This window comes from Papaver somniferum, unplaced genomic scaffold, assembly GCF_003573695.1.
Source record: "Papaver somniferum cultivar HN1 unplaced genomic scaffold, ASM357369v1 unplaced-scaffold_33, whole genome shotgun sequence".
Classification (NCBI taxonomy): Eukaryota; Viridiplantae; Streptophyta; class Magnoliopsida; order Ranunculales; family Papaveraceae; genus Papaver; species Papaver somniferum.
Window position 1 is genome coordinate 4,184,295 of NW_020644373.1, and position 18,152 is coordinate 4,202,446.

The 18,152-nt window shown below is 35.1% G+C and overlaps 2 protein-coding genes and 1 long non-coding RNA gene across 4 annotated transcripts; 1 reads left to right on the forward strand and 2 right to left on the reverse strand.

Annotated features, from left to right (window-relative positions):
* Window positions 1-1,161: 1,161 nt before the first annotated feature.
* Window positions 1,162-5,990, reverse strand: LOC113341984 (quinolinate synthase, chloroplastic-like). Its single transcript, XM_026586662.1, has 7 exons — window positions 4,956-5,990; window positions 3,770-4,054; window positions 2,937-3,155; window positions 2,647-2,826; window positions 1,945-2,460; window positions 1,663-1,824; window positions 1,162-1,573 (listed from the first exon to the last, which is right to left on the reverse strand). Exons 1-7 carry the CDS (start codon window positions 5,691-5,693, stop codon window positions 1,508-1,510), a joined length of 2,166 nt encoding a protein of 721 aa, XP_026442447.1. The 5' UTR covers window positions 5,694-5,990; the 3' UTR covers window positions 1,162-1,507.
* Window positions 5,991-6,122: 132 nt separating this feature from the next.
* On the forward strand, window positions 6,123-7,411 carry LOC113341985. The gene is made up of 2 exons (XR_003356303.1): window positions 6,123-6,372; window positions 7,041-7,411. It is a non-coding gene; the product is annotated as an uncharacterized LOC113341985 (long non-coding RNA).
* A 631-nt stretch (window positions 7,412-8,042) lies between these two features.
* Window positions 8,043-11,237, reverse strand: LOC113342096 (pyruvate dehydrogenase E1 component subunit alpha-1, mitochondrial-like). 2 transcript variants are annotated; one of them, XM_026586753.1, is made up of 4 exons: window positions 11,041-11,237; window positions 9,222-9,295; window positions 8,512-8,607; window positions 8,043-8,418 (listed from the first exon to the last, which is right to left on the reverse strand). In XM_026586753.1, the coding sequence occupies exons 2-4, from the start codon at window positions 9,288-9,290 to the stop codon at window positions 8,299-8,301; spliced, it is 285 nt and encodes a 94-aa protein (XP_026442538.1). In that variant the 5' UTR covers window positions 9,291-9,295; window positions 11,041-11,237; the 3' UTR covers window positions 8,043-8,298. The 2 variants fall into 2 exon arrangements, with proteins under 2 accessions (XP_026442538.1, XP_026442537.1); XM_026586752.1 differs by having other exon boundaries at window positions 9,222-9,386.
* Between the last annotated feature and the right edge of the window lie 6,915 nt (window positions 11,238-18,152).

An 18,152-nucleotide genomic window follows, 5' to 3' on the forward strand; every position in this document is an offset into this window, starting at 1 on the left:
CTCCTAAACTTAATGATGAAGAAAAATGGATTTATTCACTTATGATTGGAGCTTGGATAATATGGAAGGATATATGTGATGTGGTTTTCTAGGGAGTGTGACTTAATCCTCATAACTTTGTGCATAAGATTCATTATCATCTTGCTTCTCATATGCATACTGCCAATAATTCCTTATACTATGTTGTTGTTGTTTTATAAAGGAAGGATATATTAAGAAAGAAAAATATATACATAATATACAGAGGAATCACCAGATCCCAGAATTATAGGAAAAAATCAGAGAAAAAAACTTATTACATAGAAACTATTGTTTCCCAGTGAAACATAATCTGATTAACTGTGTAATCTTTGAAGATATTCTCCGTTGAACTCCACAAGTAAATATTTTGAATGATTAACATCTTGATATCTTCAAAAGATCTACTCCTGCCTCCATGTATTCTCGAATTTCTCTCCTTCCAAATCTCCCAATAGATAGCAAAAGGAGTTATCTGCCAAATAGTTGATTTTCTTTTACCGACTTTGAAGAGTTTCCCGCTCTCCAATAAAGCTTTAAAATCCTCCGGCATAATCCATTAGTTGATTTCCTTATACTATGTTTATAACAACATTAATATTATAGATGGAAACCACCTCTAGAAGGTGTTATCAAATTCAATATTGATGTCTCCTTCGATCACCATATTAACAAATTTGGAACTGGTATTGTCATGCGTGACTTCATAGGTTGTTGTCTTGGAATCAAAAGAACCTATGGAAATGGAGCACTAAGTCCAGAAACTGGAGAATACAACACCCAAGAATTCAAGTAGTGGCAAAGCTAGCCATCCAATCTACCAATGGACAATCACTTTTCATTCAGTGGGAAAATAGGAATCTAATAAAAGAGATCAACTATTTAATCTCTAGTTTTATTTCTTGCACTTTTGATTTTGTTAGTCGTGATGATAATCAAATAGCTAATGCAATAGCAAAGTCAGCTAGAGAATCAGCTTTATCACTTGAAAGTTGCAGTAACTTTGAACCTGCTATTTGTAGTCTCCTAGCAGGAGACCAAAAATTCATTCATTTTAATACAATTTTCGGGTATCAAAAAAAAAGAGGCAAGGATGATAAGTATCTTTTTATGAAAGGATGAAAGACTATATAAACAGTACAATTTTTTCTGGACAAGTCGAGAATTAGGATGGCTAATATATAATCACTTCATTTTCAGTTCTTATCTTTTCTTTTTGTATAAATAGCATGCGCTCTACATGCTTCTGAAAAAAAGAAAAAAAAACATGCCTCTACATCAACGGAAGCAAGACAAAAATGATAGCAAAATGGTAGTGAAAAGGGATAAGAATCCAAAGAAAGAAACAAAAACAAACAGTCGAGGAGCAATATTCTATTTGCTTATGGCGTCTAAAGATTGTCGTCAAGCACATAAACCAGCAGAAGTAATGATGCTCAGCAGAGGGCTTGTTTACATTCGACCTTTGAAGTTGTAATTAAACAAGAGTTTATCTCTTGTTACTTGCAGCATCAAGGATGTGATCAACGAGCTTCCCCGGCAATTTTCCGGTGGCCTGACAAAATTTAGACCAGTTTAGGCAGTTGAGATGTAGAACTCAAACAGTCTTAAACATATAAATATAAAATAACAAATAAAACTGACCTGGAAATCTTGCATATGTAAAATTGGCTCACACCCAACATCGGCAACTGAATTTCCTAGTGGGGTATGGGAGTCAAATCTTCCTGCTTCATATGATGAAATTATACTTTTCTCATTTGGCAGATGCTGACATACTCTCAGGAGTGAGTTCAAGGTATTCATCTGGCAGACAAAATAACAAAAGCCGAAGAAATCGTGAGAGCAGGTTGCGGTACTACTAAACACATCGCAAAGGTAACTATAACCAAGTCCATAAAAAAATACGGATACAAATATTCTGACCTTCATGTACGGACAGGATGCACAACCTCCATGGATGGAACACCCTTCTCCTGTTGCTACTCCAGGAATAACTGAGAGTTTAGTGACACCATTTAGATCAGCAGAATGTTGTCCATCAGATGCATTTTCGGAGGTTCTTGATACTGAGTCTGAACAGACTGGAAATATAATTTCAATGTTGATTTTTGCTATATCAGAAGTTGAAATCACAGAGCCCAATAGTTTACGCACTGCAGCAACAATTGACGTGACCATCCCTGTTTCCGTTCCTAATACAAACTGAAGGTGCTCGTCAAGGTTCCTGTCCAAAGCTTCTTGAACTCTATGTTTTATAAAATCTAATATGTTTTGGGTAGAACCCACCACACCCATTCCTCTTCTCTTGGCTTCCATTGCTAGGGCGAACATTTCTCCAGGAACTTCAAAATGTGCTGTTAGGTATGCATCAGCATACAATTCTTGTATTCTTTTCACAACCTCATTCCCAAAAATGTCATGCACAATACATGCCCCATCCTAATATTAAAAAAAAAAAAAAAAAATCAGAACAGAAATAAGAAATCCAATGAAACAATTTAGCGTAACCACAAATTCACAAGTAAAACTAGGGTCATTTGCACAGGCAAAATTAAAATGAACTAAGGTAAAGCTTGTATGGCAGATTATAAAGCTCCATTGGCTATATGATAAATGCGCACTCACCTGATAATAATGCAATCGGGGTAACAAAGATCTTATGGACTCCCTATCGTGTTTTGCATGTACCAATGCAATCTCCTCATTTGTCATGTTAGCCATCTGTTGAAATAATTCTGCTATATTCGCCCCCATGTAGGAATCAGGACCATACCATATGTTCAAATCTGGTACCTGAGCAAATGCCTGATAAAATACAAATTTATACAATTGAAAAAGTTACATATCTTTTAGTGAAGAAAATGGCATAGTCATGTTATCATATTTGGAAAAAGAAGAGCTGAAAGACAACCAACCTGAAGAATGGTATTCACAACATTGGATGAAGTGCAGGTAATTGTGGGTACGAGCTCATGGGCCCGTGCCTTTGTTTCTAATGATGTGTTTATGTAGACCACGTGCAAAGAAGGAAGGGACCTCGAAGCTGCCTCGAGATAACTTGTATACGTAGGACTTGCTGCAGCATCAGCCAAAGAGCAACCAATTCTTTCATCGGACATTCTGTATACACCAACCTGCATATATCTTGTGAGAGTTACGATGATGCATAATAACCACCAAAAACATAGGCTTCCTTCATTTGGCAAAGGTAAACAAAAAACAATTTCTCGGTTGTAGCTGAGCATTATGTTTCTTAAATTCAAAATACTGGCACTTATTAAATGAACAAAGGTGCTTCTTCCAGTCCCAGTTAGAACAGATTTGGATAACCATTCAAGAAGTAGGCGTATGGTGGTGAATATATACACTAGTGTTCTTCTGAAGATTGGTTGGAGTAGTAGTGTAAAAATATAATTCCAATGAAGATACAAGTCCAGCTTTCCCCTACAAATTTCTAAATTCCCACGATATTTGACAAGTAAGCAAGAACTTGATCATCAGAGCAAGAGGAGAATCATTTAACTACTACAAACCAGCTACATGTTGCCCTGGAAAAAGCTAGAACACCTTTGCAAAACATGAATAACATGGACAACAAAAATGAATCAAAAAATCACCATGCTAAAAATAGTTTCACTAGTCATCTATGGGTTTCTCACATAAAGATATATCTCTGAAATTTGCTTATCACAACCATATGCATCTGTCATAATAAGAGAGACACTCATATCTGTGGCGAGAGAAATACCTTCTCAAACCCAGCCTGATCAAGAATCGCTCGTACATTCTCTGACATGAAATCTACACCCAGAACTGTGATATATTGGCATCCATCTTTTGCCATCTTAACAGCCATATCTGCCATAACCAAGGAATCGGATATATGTATGTGAGGCCACTGCTGCTGCGCCGTGGTTAAGATGCCTTGAACCTCTGGGTCCATATAAAAATGTGCAACGACACCAATTTTCTTCTTCTTTAGCACATTGACTAGTTCTGTAACCTTTAATTCGTCAGGGAACAAGAACTTCGCCTGAAGTTACACTACAACGGAGTTTAGGGGTCTGATATTGCCAGGAATTGGTAACACGAAGTGGTTGAAATAATTCAATTTTTAACTTCAAACTTGCGCAAGCAGAGCAAAGGAAGGCCAAGGATTCCAATTGGTTAATAATACACATGTATGATCGAAGTCATAGAACATTATACTTGACCATTTTACCAAGAAAATGCAACCATAACTCTAATCCCAATCTCAAAAGCTAACAAATATAAGAGGATGATCTAAACAGAAATATTTTCATGTTATCTTCTTTTTCATTTTCTATTTTATTTTCCAGTTGCTTATAAGCTAATATTCAGGAAAAGCACAGACCTAAGTTTAGTTGCAGAAAGTACCAACGCAGTTTATTGTTATTTCCTAATGGAACAGATGGTCATGGGTTCACATCAACAAAACCTAGCCATTTCCGGCAGATAGCCAATCACTCCTAGCTAAATAAATAACATAATAAAAGTTCTTTTGCACAACAGGGCTTCATGTGCGACTAATAACTTACAAGATACAAACACGAGGGCGTCGGAGCAGAAACCTCGAGATGATTCGCCAAGCACCCAACAAAACTCGAGTTAATTAACAAATTTCAATTCAAATGCATGAGCTCACACTATAACAAGACTTTGATGAACCATGACGGAAACTTGCAAAAACACACACACGCTCATAAACACATAAGATTGCATATTAGAAATACTAATAAAAAACATTAGCTGAAAACAGAACTCGTTAAGCATTCCTATTTTCACAAACTGGTCTACTTTGCACATTAGTTTTTAATAAAAAAAACCAAAAAGCAGTCAAATTAGAATCAGATAACGAACGACTCTGAAGAGTCTAGAGAACAGAACAAAGATAGCAAATAGTAGTTGATAACCTGAGATTCAGCATAGCTTCCTTTAGGCTGAATATCATCAGCAGTAATAACAAGAGAAGGAAAAAGCTTAAGCGGAGGTTTCCCTTGTTTTTCAGCAACCAAACTCTTAGTTTTCTTCTGCATGCTAATGAATACATTATGCCATGTATTAACTCTGGATTGTGACTTACTCGGCAACAATCCTACATTTAAAGCAAATAAATCTTGTGTTGTCAATTTCAATACTTCCTCAGGTAAAGCCCCGTCCAATAACATAATCAAACAAGAACAAAACCCTTTAGTTATCTCAGAATCACTATCAGCATAAAACCTCATCTTTCCGTATTCATCCATTTTTGTTACTAACCATACTTGTGCAGTACATCCCATAACTCTGTTCTCAATTACTCGATCAGAATCCTCAAATCGAGGCAGTAGATTCGCGTAATGTAAAATACGTTTAACTTTATCGATTGGTTCTGTAATCGTTTCAAATTCATTGACAAGTCTTTTAAATTTGGAACTAACAACTCCACCACCACCGTTATCTTCACCGGATGTCGATGTTCCTAAAGAAGTTTCAGTTACTACCGAAGATGAGCTAGGGTTTGAAGATTTCAATGATTTGAATAAATATTTCTTATCTTTTTTCTCTTTGATACATAAAAGAAGTAACGAAGATGGATTAGGGTTTTTGTTATTCGATGATAACCTTCCGAAATAAGATGAAGATCTTGTTGCTAATGTGGCCGAATCCATTGAAAGATAGAAAATGCTTCTTCTTCTTCTTTGTAAAGAGACGAGAGAGAGAGGGGGGGAAAAATGATGATCCTTAAAGTGCGCACCACAATAAATTGCTAGGTGCAGAGGAGAAGAATTTTTTTTTCAGAGTGGTGAGAGGAGAGAGAGGGGACTTTTGTTGGGACTGAAAAGGCGGGTAAAATGAATATGGACAGGAAGAGAGGGAATTTCTATGGAAGAAGATTTTGGATTTCGAGTTTCAATTTCTCACTTAGCTGTCTTCTTCTGTGAAAAACAAGTGAAGGGTTTCTTTCTTGAGCGAACCTCATGAAAATTGGATATTCTGTGGAAAGGTGCAGCCACCGTGAAACTCTTTAAAAAAGCTAACAAACAATGTGTGATTTGGACTCGCTCGACCAGGTGAGTTAACAAATCGCTCGACCAGGTGAGTTAACAAATTCCGTTTTTTGTCTAACCTACCCTCCCTGGTCGGGTTAGTTAATTATCACTGGTTAGGTTAGGTTATACGGGTCGGGTGTTTAGATGGGTTAGGTTAGGTTTTATATCCCATCTCTTCTCCAAAGTCTGTCTTCAATTTCTGTTTCACCATCTTCATCTTCTGCTTCACCTTCTTCATATGCAAGTTTGCAGAGTCAGAGACCGATGGATATGAATTCATCAAATCCAGATGGTATAGGTATGTAGATCTATTTAATTTTCAATTACATCAGATAGAAAAGTGATTGTAATAGGAATTTTTTCCTTTTTGAAACCCTAACCTGTTACTGTTTAAATCCCTAATCCCCGAGCTTCTCCTTTAGATTTCTTTAGGTTCATATCCTCATAATAGTTGAAGGTTAAGGAATTGAATGGAATTATCGGATTTGTATTTAGTTGGTTATCTGATTCGGGTTTAAAAGGGGTATTACCATTGATTTAGAAGTGAGTTTTGATTTTAAGGATTACACATATAGTATAACTTGGGTAGCAGGGTGCCAGAAATTAGATTTTAACTTGTTATTATAAAGAGTGAACTTTTTTTTTGAAGAGATATAAAGAGTGAACTAAAAATGCACATAATACTCGAATGTGGTTCAGTTTATCCTTCACTAAATCTTAAATTTGAAACTTGTTTACTTAGTGCTTGGAATTATTATTATTATTTATTTATTTTGGAAATTTAAGATAGACCCGTTTCGTTGGTAATCCCAAATAGTTAGTCATGGGGATAAAAACTTCTGGTTTAATTAGGAGGCAATATTACAGTCACCTTTAGCTCTTTTGTGTTTTCTTTCTATATTTGTTTGTGGTGTCACCCCTTTGTTGAGGCTTGTACTAAGTCTTGATACTACTTCTTGGCTGCAGTGTGAATCCAACTTTACACCGGATCGTTTTTTGGCCAACGGGACGCATTTCAGGTGTACATAGATGCGTCGATTTTTTGGAATATCGGGTTGCTGATTAACGTATGAAGCTCTATTTTTTGGGAATACCTAAATGTTAGCTCAACTGATGTCAGTCGTATATGTACTAATGCCTACAGATATACAGAAAATGGGGATTAGAATACTGGTGTAGGATGTTAGTCGGCAGTAAATATTAGAAATGTTTTACTTTCGGTATGGTAATTGTTAAATACGCAGTCGCACTTCATGTAATCACACTTCAATACAATTTCTGCCTGGGTAGATGAATGTCTAAATGCAAAAAGTTTATCATTTGTTAAAGATGTTTAAGGATGTTTCACCACTGTTGAAGCCTTTGACTTGATTAAGACCCTTATTTACATAAGGACTATTGATTGTGGCTTGCATAGCGCAAACACAATTTCACCACCTCTTAAATCTATCTATTAATTTGGACTGCATAAAAATGGTGCTTTTTAGTTCAATACTCTTCTTAGCATTAAAATAAAAGTGAAAGAATATGTAATAGATCTCCCCCCCTTATTTAAGCATGTGAAAGTGAATAATAATATATGGCATCCTGAAAATATACGCTCAGTTGCCGGTAAAGTTTGTACTATTGGAGATGTTGCTGGTAAAGTTTGTACTATTGGAGATTCGCCTAGCTACTTATGTGATTTTTACTGAAAAATTTGAGCTTCGGGCGGTTGTAGATTGGGTAAATAACAAAGAAAGTCGTATGAAATTAATCTGGTGCAAATCAAAGAATGCCGTATAAAATAAATCGGGTACGAAACTAAGAATTTCGTATAAAATATTTGGGTACGAAACTAAGAATGGCGTATAAAATAAATTGGGTAGGAACGCACAATGTCGTATAAAATAAATTGGGTAGAGACAGAACAAGTACAATCGATATCTGATAAAGACAATGGGTGATAAGCAAAAAACCAAAGAAAGCTTGTATAACTTCTGTCCAAGTTACAATTGATACAATTAATGGTTTCAGCCCATTTGATTCGTCCCGCTGTAACAGAGAAGGAAAAAATAAATAAGGATGGTTGGGAAAGCGGGAGATAAGATGTACAACCGTTAAGTAATAAGAACAAGATGCTTACATGCCACTAAATATTGAAGAAAAAATAGCTATTACAATTTCACACATGCGCCTTTTTATGCAAGAACAGGAGCCTTCCAATGCATAGTTACAAAGCACATTAACATATTGAAAATCTATATGTAAATCCAATCCGAGTCCAAGGACTTGCACAACACTTATCAGTTGTTAGGTAATGAGCGAGCACCAACTTCCTTATTCTTTCTACTGGATCACGCTCCTGAAATAAATTACCAAGAATTATTAGAAATTGCAAATTCAATACTTGGGTAAACAAGACCACAACAATTACAAATTGAAAAAGATCACCAACCTGTCTCACACCACTAATCTCATCTCTGCTTCTGTATGTGCTGCCTGGATCCGACATGGAGTGCCCATGGTACCTGTAAGTGTCCATTTCAAGAATTTGCACATAGACATCAGCATATCATTCAAACTACTGAAACACATCCACCATATATAACACTACCATCAAAAGCATTAAAGAATAAGGTTTGGCAGTTCGAGAAGCAGACAAATCACAAACATTAAATTAGTTATCTGCAGTACGTCAATAAGCAACGCAAAACAGATGACAGAAAAAGAAAAGAAATAAAAACACATAAAAGTCTGAGTTACATAGATACAAATATAATATAGCCATATAACTGCAATTTTGCAGTGATCAAAAAATTTGGAAATTTTATTCAGGGTAAGTTTCAGTGCTTATCTACTATTCCCTCCGTTTCTAAATAATAGGCAGGTTTGTGTGTAAACCGGAGGTAGTACTGAATATTATCTTGCAAGTTTAAAATTTGGTAATTTTGTCTTCTTAAAAATCAAATTTACATGTTACGTGATGGTAATTGCAACAATAACTCACACTAAAGGCCAAGTTCTTGCAATGCAGCTTTTCATACTGATATTTCGTAAACAAAACACTCATAGACACTCAAAATTATAAAACCAAGTATTAAGAATAATAAAATGATGGGAGCATACAACCTAGTTGAAACTTAAAAACTTAATAAATATACTCACAATGGGTCCCTTCTGCAGAACATGCTCTTTTGCAAATTTGCATGCCTGCTTCACAGCAAAAGCATCCATACCATCTACCGGTTAACAAATACAAACCTCAGCTAGCATAATTGGCAGAAAGAGGTGGAATACAACTAATAGTGTGCACGTCGCAGATGGCTAAATCTGTAAACTTGCATGACACAACCACCATGAAACTTAACCGAGACTGTAGAGTCGAATCAAATAAGTACCACAGTAAAAATATGTGACAAGCATTAGAAAAGATGAATAATAGAAGCATTCGAGAGTTAATTTGGCGTTGCTCCATTTTTCCTCCTCTTTGTTAGTAGCTAATGTCTAGTGTAGTGGCGATATAGTAGGAAAACGATGATATAACTAAGTGAACGCCAGAATCGTTAATGTATTAGCACCATCATTAAGGCGCTTCTTGATTTGTAATGTGCATGAAGATAGAAGCAGCACAAGTAACCATATTATCACAAAATCAAACATTCAAGAATATGAGTCCTACAAAATAAGTGAAAACCAGTGATGTTCAGCTCATGTTAATAACTAAACAACACTGTCTCGAGTAGGGCTGCACATGGGTTGGATTGGGTCGGGTTTGGCCTCACCCACCACCCAACCCACTGATGGTGGGTAACAGAAGTTGTCACCCGTAACCAACCCAACATTACGGTGGGTTGGATTGGATGGGTGGTGGGTTACCCACCATAAAATACAATGAACATTACATTACAGTTACAGACTTACAGTCTTACTGTTAAACTTACTTGTATACAAATAACTAAGACTCTTACGGATTGGAAGTAATAGCTTTTATCAAAAAGCTCACCCCAAGTCAAGTGTAGACAATTAACATCACAAGAAGTTACTTAAAAGTGTTTACAAAATAAAAATCCAGAGAAGTAAGAAGTTGGTGCAAAGTTGGAAACTGCATGCAAAGTGATAAAGCTAACAATAACAAGATATGAGTTCAACTGTTCAAAGATCAAAAGATAAAAGAGTACATTACCATTTCCTACTATACTAAAACCTAAGATCATATATCATTACTTCAACGGTTGTGGTTTATCTAAGATAGGTAATCTAAGGGTTAGAATTAACTTAGAAATATTTAGGTGGGTGGGTGGGTTGGATCGGGTGAGGGAAGCTGTCACCCACAGTCGACCCGCCATACTATGGGTTTTAATGTTGTAACTCATAGTCGACCCACTTTTAGGTGGATTGGGTCGAGTATGGGTAATTTCAGACGGGTGTGGGTTGGGTTGGTGAGTTGAGTCGGTTTTGTGCAGCCCTAGTCTCGAGCCCATTTTCGATTTCCCACTAATCTCATAGTAGCTAACAATTGCTGTTGCACTTTCCAAAAATCTTTTCAGGGAAACTCCTTCACAAACCAAATACTTTTTTTCATCATACATATATCTTTTATGGGCTTGCTTGGTTTCCTGTTTGAATTTTCTCTCACTCTCAACTCCTTTGGATGGGTTATTACAATGATGAATGGATGTAATTGCCAACTAATTTTTCTTTTCTATTATTGTTATGCTTTAAATTATGAACATAGAGAGAAACATCATTTTCTAAAAGACTGGACTGATTACAGAGCCTGAAAACACATACTGCACATGAACAAGAAAATCATCTCAACAGTTAACACTAAAACCCTATAATTTAATCCCACATGAAACTGGAAGAACCCTGTGTATCAATTTTAAAATTAACTGATACAATAGTATATACCCTTTTCACCTAATTCACAATGGAAAAACAGGAAGGAAAAAAAATCAAGCCTTTCTCAAGATAAGTGATATACCATGTTTAATACCAGCGCTAGATAAAGAAGAGATTGCGGTTTTCTAATCTTCGTCCCCTCAACTTCGGTGGCATATACTATTAGCGGTTTGAAGAACAACAACGGGTGGTATTACTACATCAATTGAACAATTGTTTGTCAAAACAATCTTCCATCCATCAAATTTGATCCAGAACACCTTGGTTGCTAGAGAAACATGATTTTTATCCGGGTAAACCCAAAAGGGTAACCAGAGTAGTTAACCTAACCTAACCAGGGATAATGAACGTATCCGACCAGGGATGGTAGGTTAGACAAAAAAACGGGATTTGTTAACTCACCTGGTCGAGCGAGTCCAAATCACACATTTTCGTTAGCTTTTTAAAGAGTTTCACGCTGCCTGCACCTTTCCACAGAATATCCAACTTTCATGAGGTTCGCTCTTCTTTCTTTTTCTGCGTATGTACGTGTGTGCGTTGTACGTTACCCATAACTCAGTCTATCAGCGTATCTTTGATGAGCTCGTTGCCGGAAATGTGATTATGGGGGTAGTTCCTGCTGGCTGGAAATAATTAATGTGATTGTGCTAGCTGTATACTTTTAAGCATTAGCCGGATTTTTTTGCGGTAGGTTTATTGGGAGTTTTCCGGTCGATCCAAAATGTTCACTAGAGAGATTAGCATCGAAATTTTAATCATTTATTTATAGTCCAGGAGTTTTTCTATATGCAGTGTGGATCAGTTCACGAAATTAAAATTACATGCCTATTATGATTTCCTAGTCATAATTCCTCCGTATTTATACAAAAGGCAACCAAGTTGCAGATGGACACGCAAATTAAATGGCAGACGAAGGTTTACATGGATCCTTCCAATTAGATGGCAACGCGAATTAAATGACAGATGAAAGTTTACATGGGTCATTTTCCCAAAACCCGTAACGGACTTGTAAAATATAGGTCGGGGTAAAAAAGACACAAGAAAAGTTAGTCATATATATTTAAACTTTATTCTTTATTATATCCTTTTACAATTTAAAATTAACCACGAGAAAGATCTTAACTTCCGAAATATAAGTCGCATTTTAATAAAATTTATACTTTTGGAAAGGACTCGAAAATCTCTACAAAACAAGATCCATTGTTTTATGAAATTCGAAAAAAAGAAAACTTAAACCAGGCCGAGGATACCTTATGCGTCCAGATGCGACCTAACCAAAATTAATTTCCTATAAAAATACGCATTATGCACCCAAATGCAACTTGGTCAAAATTTATTTCATATAAAAATATGAATTATGTACCCAGGTGCAACCCCACCAAAAAAAAAATCTATAACAATATGCATTATGCACCCCAAGTGCAACCTCGCCAAAACATCTTTCCTATATGCATATGCATTATGCACCTGGGTGCAACCTGGCCAAAACCGATTTCATATCAGAATATACATTATGCACTCCGGTACATCTTGTGTATTTCGTGGATAAATGTAGGTCTGTCCTAGGTGTCACCTGCAATATATTATACACCATTAAAACATCAACGAAAAACAAGTATTAAAGAAGAAAAAAAAAAAGAGGAACAATTAAAAAAAATACATTATGCACTCGGGTGCAACCAGACCAAAAAACTAGTTTTTGTTCGAATATGCATTAACAACAACGTGAGATATATAACAAACGAGATTGACTAATTACATATGCAAGTTACAGATTCTGTGCGAACCACAAACTGTCTATGCTAACTAAGAAAATAAATTGAGAACTCACACCCATACTTGAATAGTTAAAACATAATACTCATATACGGTTCTTAATACCGAACAAGAAGGAAAATAACATTGAGAATAGATTGGTGAAGTGATAAAAGATATGGAGTTCTGAGGATCCGGCGAATTTCTGAGTCGACTCAGTCCAATTTTTTCTTTCAATTCTCCATTACTTTTCCTAATTTTTTCATGTTATAATCCTTTGATTTCCTCATAATATGATTATTCCCCATGATTTATGATTTTATGTTAACTTTTGTCCACTATAAGCTTTGAAATCATTTCTTTTTAGTTTTTCAGTTTCTAAAATATGCATAGTTAAAATGGTGATATTCTAAAATGGTTTGCAGTTTTGTGATATCCTAAAATGGTGTTTACCATGTATTCAGTTGTGATTCAGGCGTTTGCAGCATTTGTTCTGAAGCTTTTTGAAGCTCTTGTGTTACCACAGTTTGTCATTTTTTATTATCTGGAAATATGCCTCTGCCGATTCTTTTTTTTTTATGAAGCATGCCTCTGCCAATTCGCTTGGGTAACTCAGTGGTTTGAAAGATGCCGCTTTCGAGTCAATTTCAAATTGGTTTGAAAGATGCCCTTTCGAGTCAATTTCAAAATTCAAAATTCCGTTACAAGTTTGTTCCGTTAATTACTCTCGCTATTATCGGAAGTTTACACACTGTTAATCCTTCCTTTTCTAGAGCAGAATTTTCTCTGGAAAGAATATTTCAACCAAGGTATTTCTCTCAATTACGGGATACTAGGATGAATATCTCCTTTAATTCAATTTCTGGCCTAGATTATCTAGGTTTGAAGGTCTATAAAAGTGGAGTTCCTTTTGGTGTTTTTCATCTCAGTGAGTTGTCTTATTCTTATCAAAAGTTTTCACTATATTAAATGACAGAAGACAGCCCTGCTTCTGTTTCATATCTAGCATCAAAATTTATGCAGGCTGCATTAGATCTTGGTGATGTAGAAGATGTTGTCTATCATCAGAGTGATGATGCTGAGGAAAACAATGTAGTTGAAGAAAAATCATTTTGATTGGGAAGATTTTTATTGAAGAAAAAATGGGTGTGAAGACTGTGGAAAAGTTTCTTGATTTTATTTGGGATTTTATTCCATCTGGGGATGTCAAAGTCTTTGAATTAGATGATAATATTATGGAATTTCGATTTAAGAATGAAGAAACTAAGAAGAAAGTTTTTTATACTTGTCCATGGAGTATCAATGGATATCTCATCAATTTTCTTCATCACAACTCTTTGGTCATATATCAAGATTTGGACTGGAATGTGCACTGTTTTTGGATACAAGTGAAAAAACATCTTCCATAACATATGAATGTAAAGGCTATTACTAAAATTTGGAAGATTATGGGTGAAGTTTGGCTATTGAACCTGCATATGCAGTACCAGTTTGTGGAGAACCAGTTAAGGTGTGTGTTCAAGTTAATTTGATTATCCTTTAAGAAGAGGTGTTATGGCAATCACTAATGTTGGGTCTACTAGATGGATTAAGTTCTTCTATGAAAAGCATCCACATAAGATCTGTCATAATTGTATCAATATAAATCATATAAAAGGTGCTTGCAAAGCTGCTACTGATTACTTGGACAAGGCCCATGCTAAGCCTAATTTTTTTGGGGAAGCAAAAAAATGAGAAAGGAAGTAGATTGTAATTTCTAGGGGAGGTGATCAATTCCCTAATTTCACTCAAAGGAATTTCAAAAAAGGTAGTGCTTTCGTTCCACCAAACGATGGTTATGTTGTGAGTTCTAGAACTGCTTGTGAAGAGATTCAAAATGATTCAGCTGAATGGGGGAAATTGGGTAAGAGGCAGAGGAATGAGGTTCCAGTTACACATTTTTGGAACATGTTGATAAAAGTAATGGCAAACAAGTGAATAGACAGACAACTTACATACTAACAACAAAGGATATCCAAAAAGGCAACACAAAAGAGTCTAAGGTACATTTTATAAAACCATCTCCTTCTTTTGATTTAAGTTTTTTAATTCTCAAAATGGAAATTTTATCATGGAATGTGCAGGGTATTGCAAATAAATTTACTAGAGATCAATTTCACGACTTAGTTAAAACTCAAAATCCAGATTTTATTTTCCTCTGTGAAACAAAAATTGATGAAATTAATGCTTTCTTTAGCTAAATCTGTGCATTATCCTAATTTTGAGTGTATTGATATCGTAGGTTGTGCAGGTAGTCTTATTCTCATGTGGAAGGATGGTATTGTTGTAGAAGTAGATAATAACATCATTCATGTTGTGATACAATTGTGCCCCAGTAAACCTAAGGCTCTCATTTCTTTCATATATGGTTCTACATATACTGAGCCCAAGAAAATTCAATGGAACTTCATATATGAATTTAGTAGTGATGGTCAACATCCATGGTCAATTCTAGGTGATTTGAATTTTCATTTGGATAAAAATAGTAATAGGTTTGATAAATGGGTTCAAGACAAGATCAATGATGCAGCTTTGACAGACATGGGTTATGAAGGTAAGGATTATACCTGGACTAGTAACTCTTATGGAACAGGCTCTAGTAAGGCTAGACTTGATATGGTACTTAGTAACAATGACTGGGTCTTCAATTTTCCATCTGCTAAGCTTTTGCACTTAAATTTTGTTGCTTATGATCATTGTCTTGTTTTGCTTTTTACTGATCCTATTCCAAAGAATTTATGGAAACTTTTTAAATTTTTCAGAATTTGGATAGAACACGGTAGTTTTAAGACTACAATTGATCAGTCCTGGAACTTAGATATTCAAGGTAGTCCAACTTATAAATTGAATCAAAAGCAACACAATGCTAGAATTTATTTTTCTCAATGGAATAGATTGGAATTTAGTGATATTCAAAAAAATATTAACAATTTGCAAAATGAATTGCAAATAGATCAAAGTGGTGCTAGTTCTAATCTGCAGCATGCTAGAGTTTAAGTCTATTGTCAGTAATCTGGAAAATCGATATAAAATTCAATCTAATTTCTATAAAGAAAAATCTATGGATAAATATAATCTTGAAATAGATAATAATACTAGATATTTTCATTCTATAGTCAACAAAAGATTGCATGTTAATACTATAAATGCTCTATATGATTCTTCTGGTACTTGTTATAAAGATAAAAATGGTATTAGTGATTTACTTACTAATCATTTCAGAAGTATTTCCTGTACTTCTAATCCAGTTTTGAATGGGGATGTTTTTAATGTTATTCCTAGACTGCTTACTGATTCTGATAATATTATGTCGCACTCTGTTCGTAATGGAAATTGAAAATGTGGTAAAGAATATGCCTTCTTGGAGTTCTCGTGGTCCTGATGGTTTTCAGGCAGGATTCTATCAATCTCAATGGCAATTGGTTGGTAAGGATGTTGTTGATGTTGTGCAAAGATTTTTTATTAGTGGTAACATGCCTAGATGTCTGAATATGACTTATATATCTCTTATACCTAGATGTAAAAGTCCTAAACAACCATCTGAATTTAGACTCATTGGTTTGTGTAATGCTACTTATAAGATTATCTCCAAAATTCTAGCTAACAGAATTAAACATTTTCTTAAGAAGTTGATTTCCCCTTATCAGGCTGCTTTTGTCCCAGGAAGAGCCATTCATGACAATATTATTGTTGCACATGAATTGAATCATTCTATGAAACACAAGGAAGGATATTCTGGTACTATGGCTATTAAACTTGATCTGTCAAAAGCTTCTGATAGATTAATGTGGAAATTTCTAATCAAGGTTTTAGAAAGTTTTGGTTTCAGCAGGGAATTTTGTGATCTCATCGGGCAGTGTGTCTCTACTACTAGTAACAATGTGCCTCTTAATGGTTCTCCTTGTGAGAAATTTGTACCATCTAGAGGTATAAGATAAGGAGATCTACTTTCTTATTATCTTTTTATCCTTGCAATGGAATACCTCTCTAGGTATCTGTTAGTTGATGAAGCAAATAAAACCATCACTGGTGTTAAAGTTTCTAGGAAAGCACCTCTCATTTCTCATCTGTTGTTTGCTGATGATATTCTTATCTTTGGTCAAGCTAACACTCAGCATATTGATACTATCTTACAGATTTTGTAGGACTTTGGAAGTTTATCTGGTCAAATGCTGAACTTTGATAAGTCTTGTGTTTACTTCAGTAAAAATCTTAGTCCTTATGATTGTGACAATCTTTCTCAAGCTCTCAATATGATAATAGTTACGGATTCTGAGAAATACCTTGGGGCTCCTCTTTTACTGGGTCATTCTAAGATTAAATTTTTTGATTCTATAGTCCAATCCTTTGAATCTAGACTTAAGAACTATGAAAGTACTACTCTTAATCAAGATGGTAGGTCAACTGTTATAAAGTATGTTTTAAATTCTTTTCCCACATACCAAATGGGTTTTTTTAAGATACCTACTACTCTGCTGGATAAATTAGATACTTTGCAGAGGAATTTTTAGTGGGGGCTTAATGCTAGAAAAGGATTAAATTTATAGCTTGGGATAACATCAATCAGGCAAATGATCTAGGAGGACTAGGTTTCAGAGATCTAGAGACTTTTAACATTGTTCTTATTTATAAGTTGGTTTGGAAAATTGTTACAGATCATGAGGAATTATGAGTTCAAATTTTGAGTGCTAAGTATTTATATAACTGTAGCATTCTTCACTTACAGAAACTAAATGAGAATTGATCCTGGATATGGAGGGGAATTATAGGAGTATAGATTTCATTAAGCAGAATAGTTTTGGGGCCATTAGATATGGAACTAGAACCAAAATACTGTTGGGTTATTGATTAGGTCACCCACATATCTCTTTTGAAGGCTTAGTTAATACTTTGTCTTATACTTATGTTTCAGATCTTTTTCATGCTGGAACTAGATCTTGGAATGCATACTTAATTCACTATTTGTTTGATTCTGAGTCTGCAACCAAAATTATTGCAATGAATGTTCCTGCTATAGGTGAAGATACCCTTATTTGGTTTCCAGATAGAAAATGTCAATTCTCTGTCAAAAGTGCATATAATGTTTTATCTAGATTGCCTAACTCTTCTGCAGGTATTCAAATTGTTCATGTTCAGGTCAGGAAATCTTTGTGGAAGGTTAAACTACCTCACAAAATTAAACCTTTTGTCTGGAAATGCATAAAGGACATAGTTTCTACAAGGGATAAGCTATCTAGATATAAAAAGGGCTTTGATCTGCATTGCAGTCTGTGCAATCATCCTAATGAGTCTAGCAATCATATTTTCATTCAGTGTCCTTATGCTACGTCTGTTTGGTTGGCTTTGAATATTAATGTCAGTAATATTATGGCTAAACATTCTTTTTTCAGAAACTGGGTA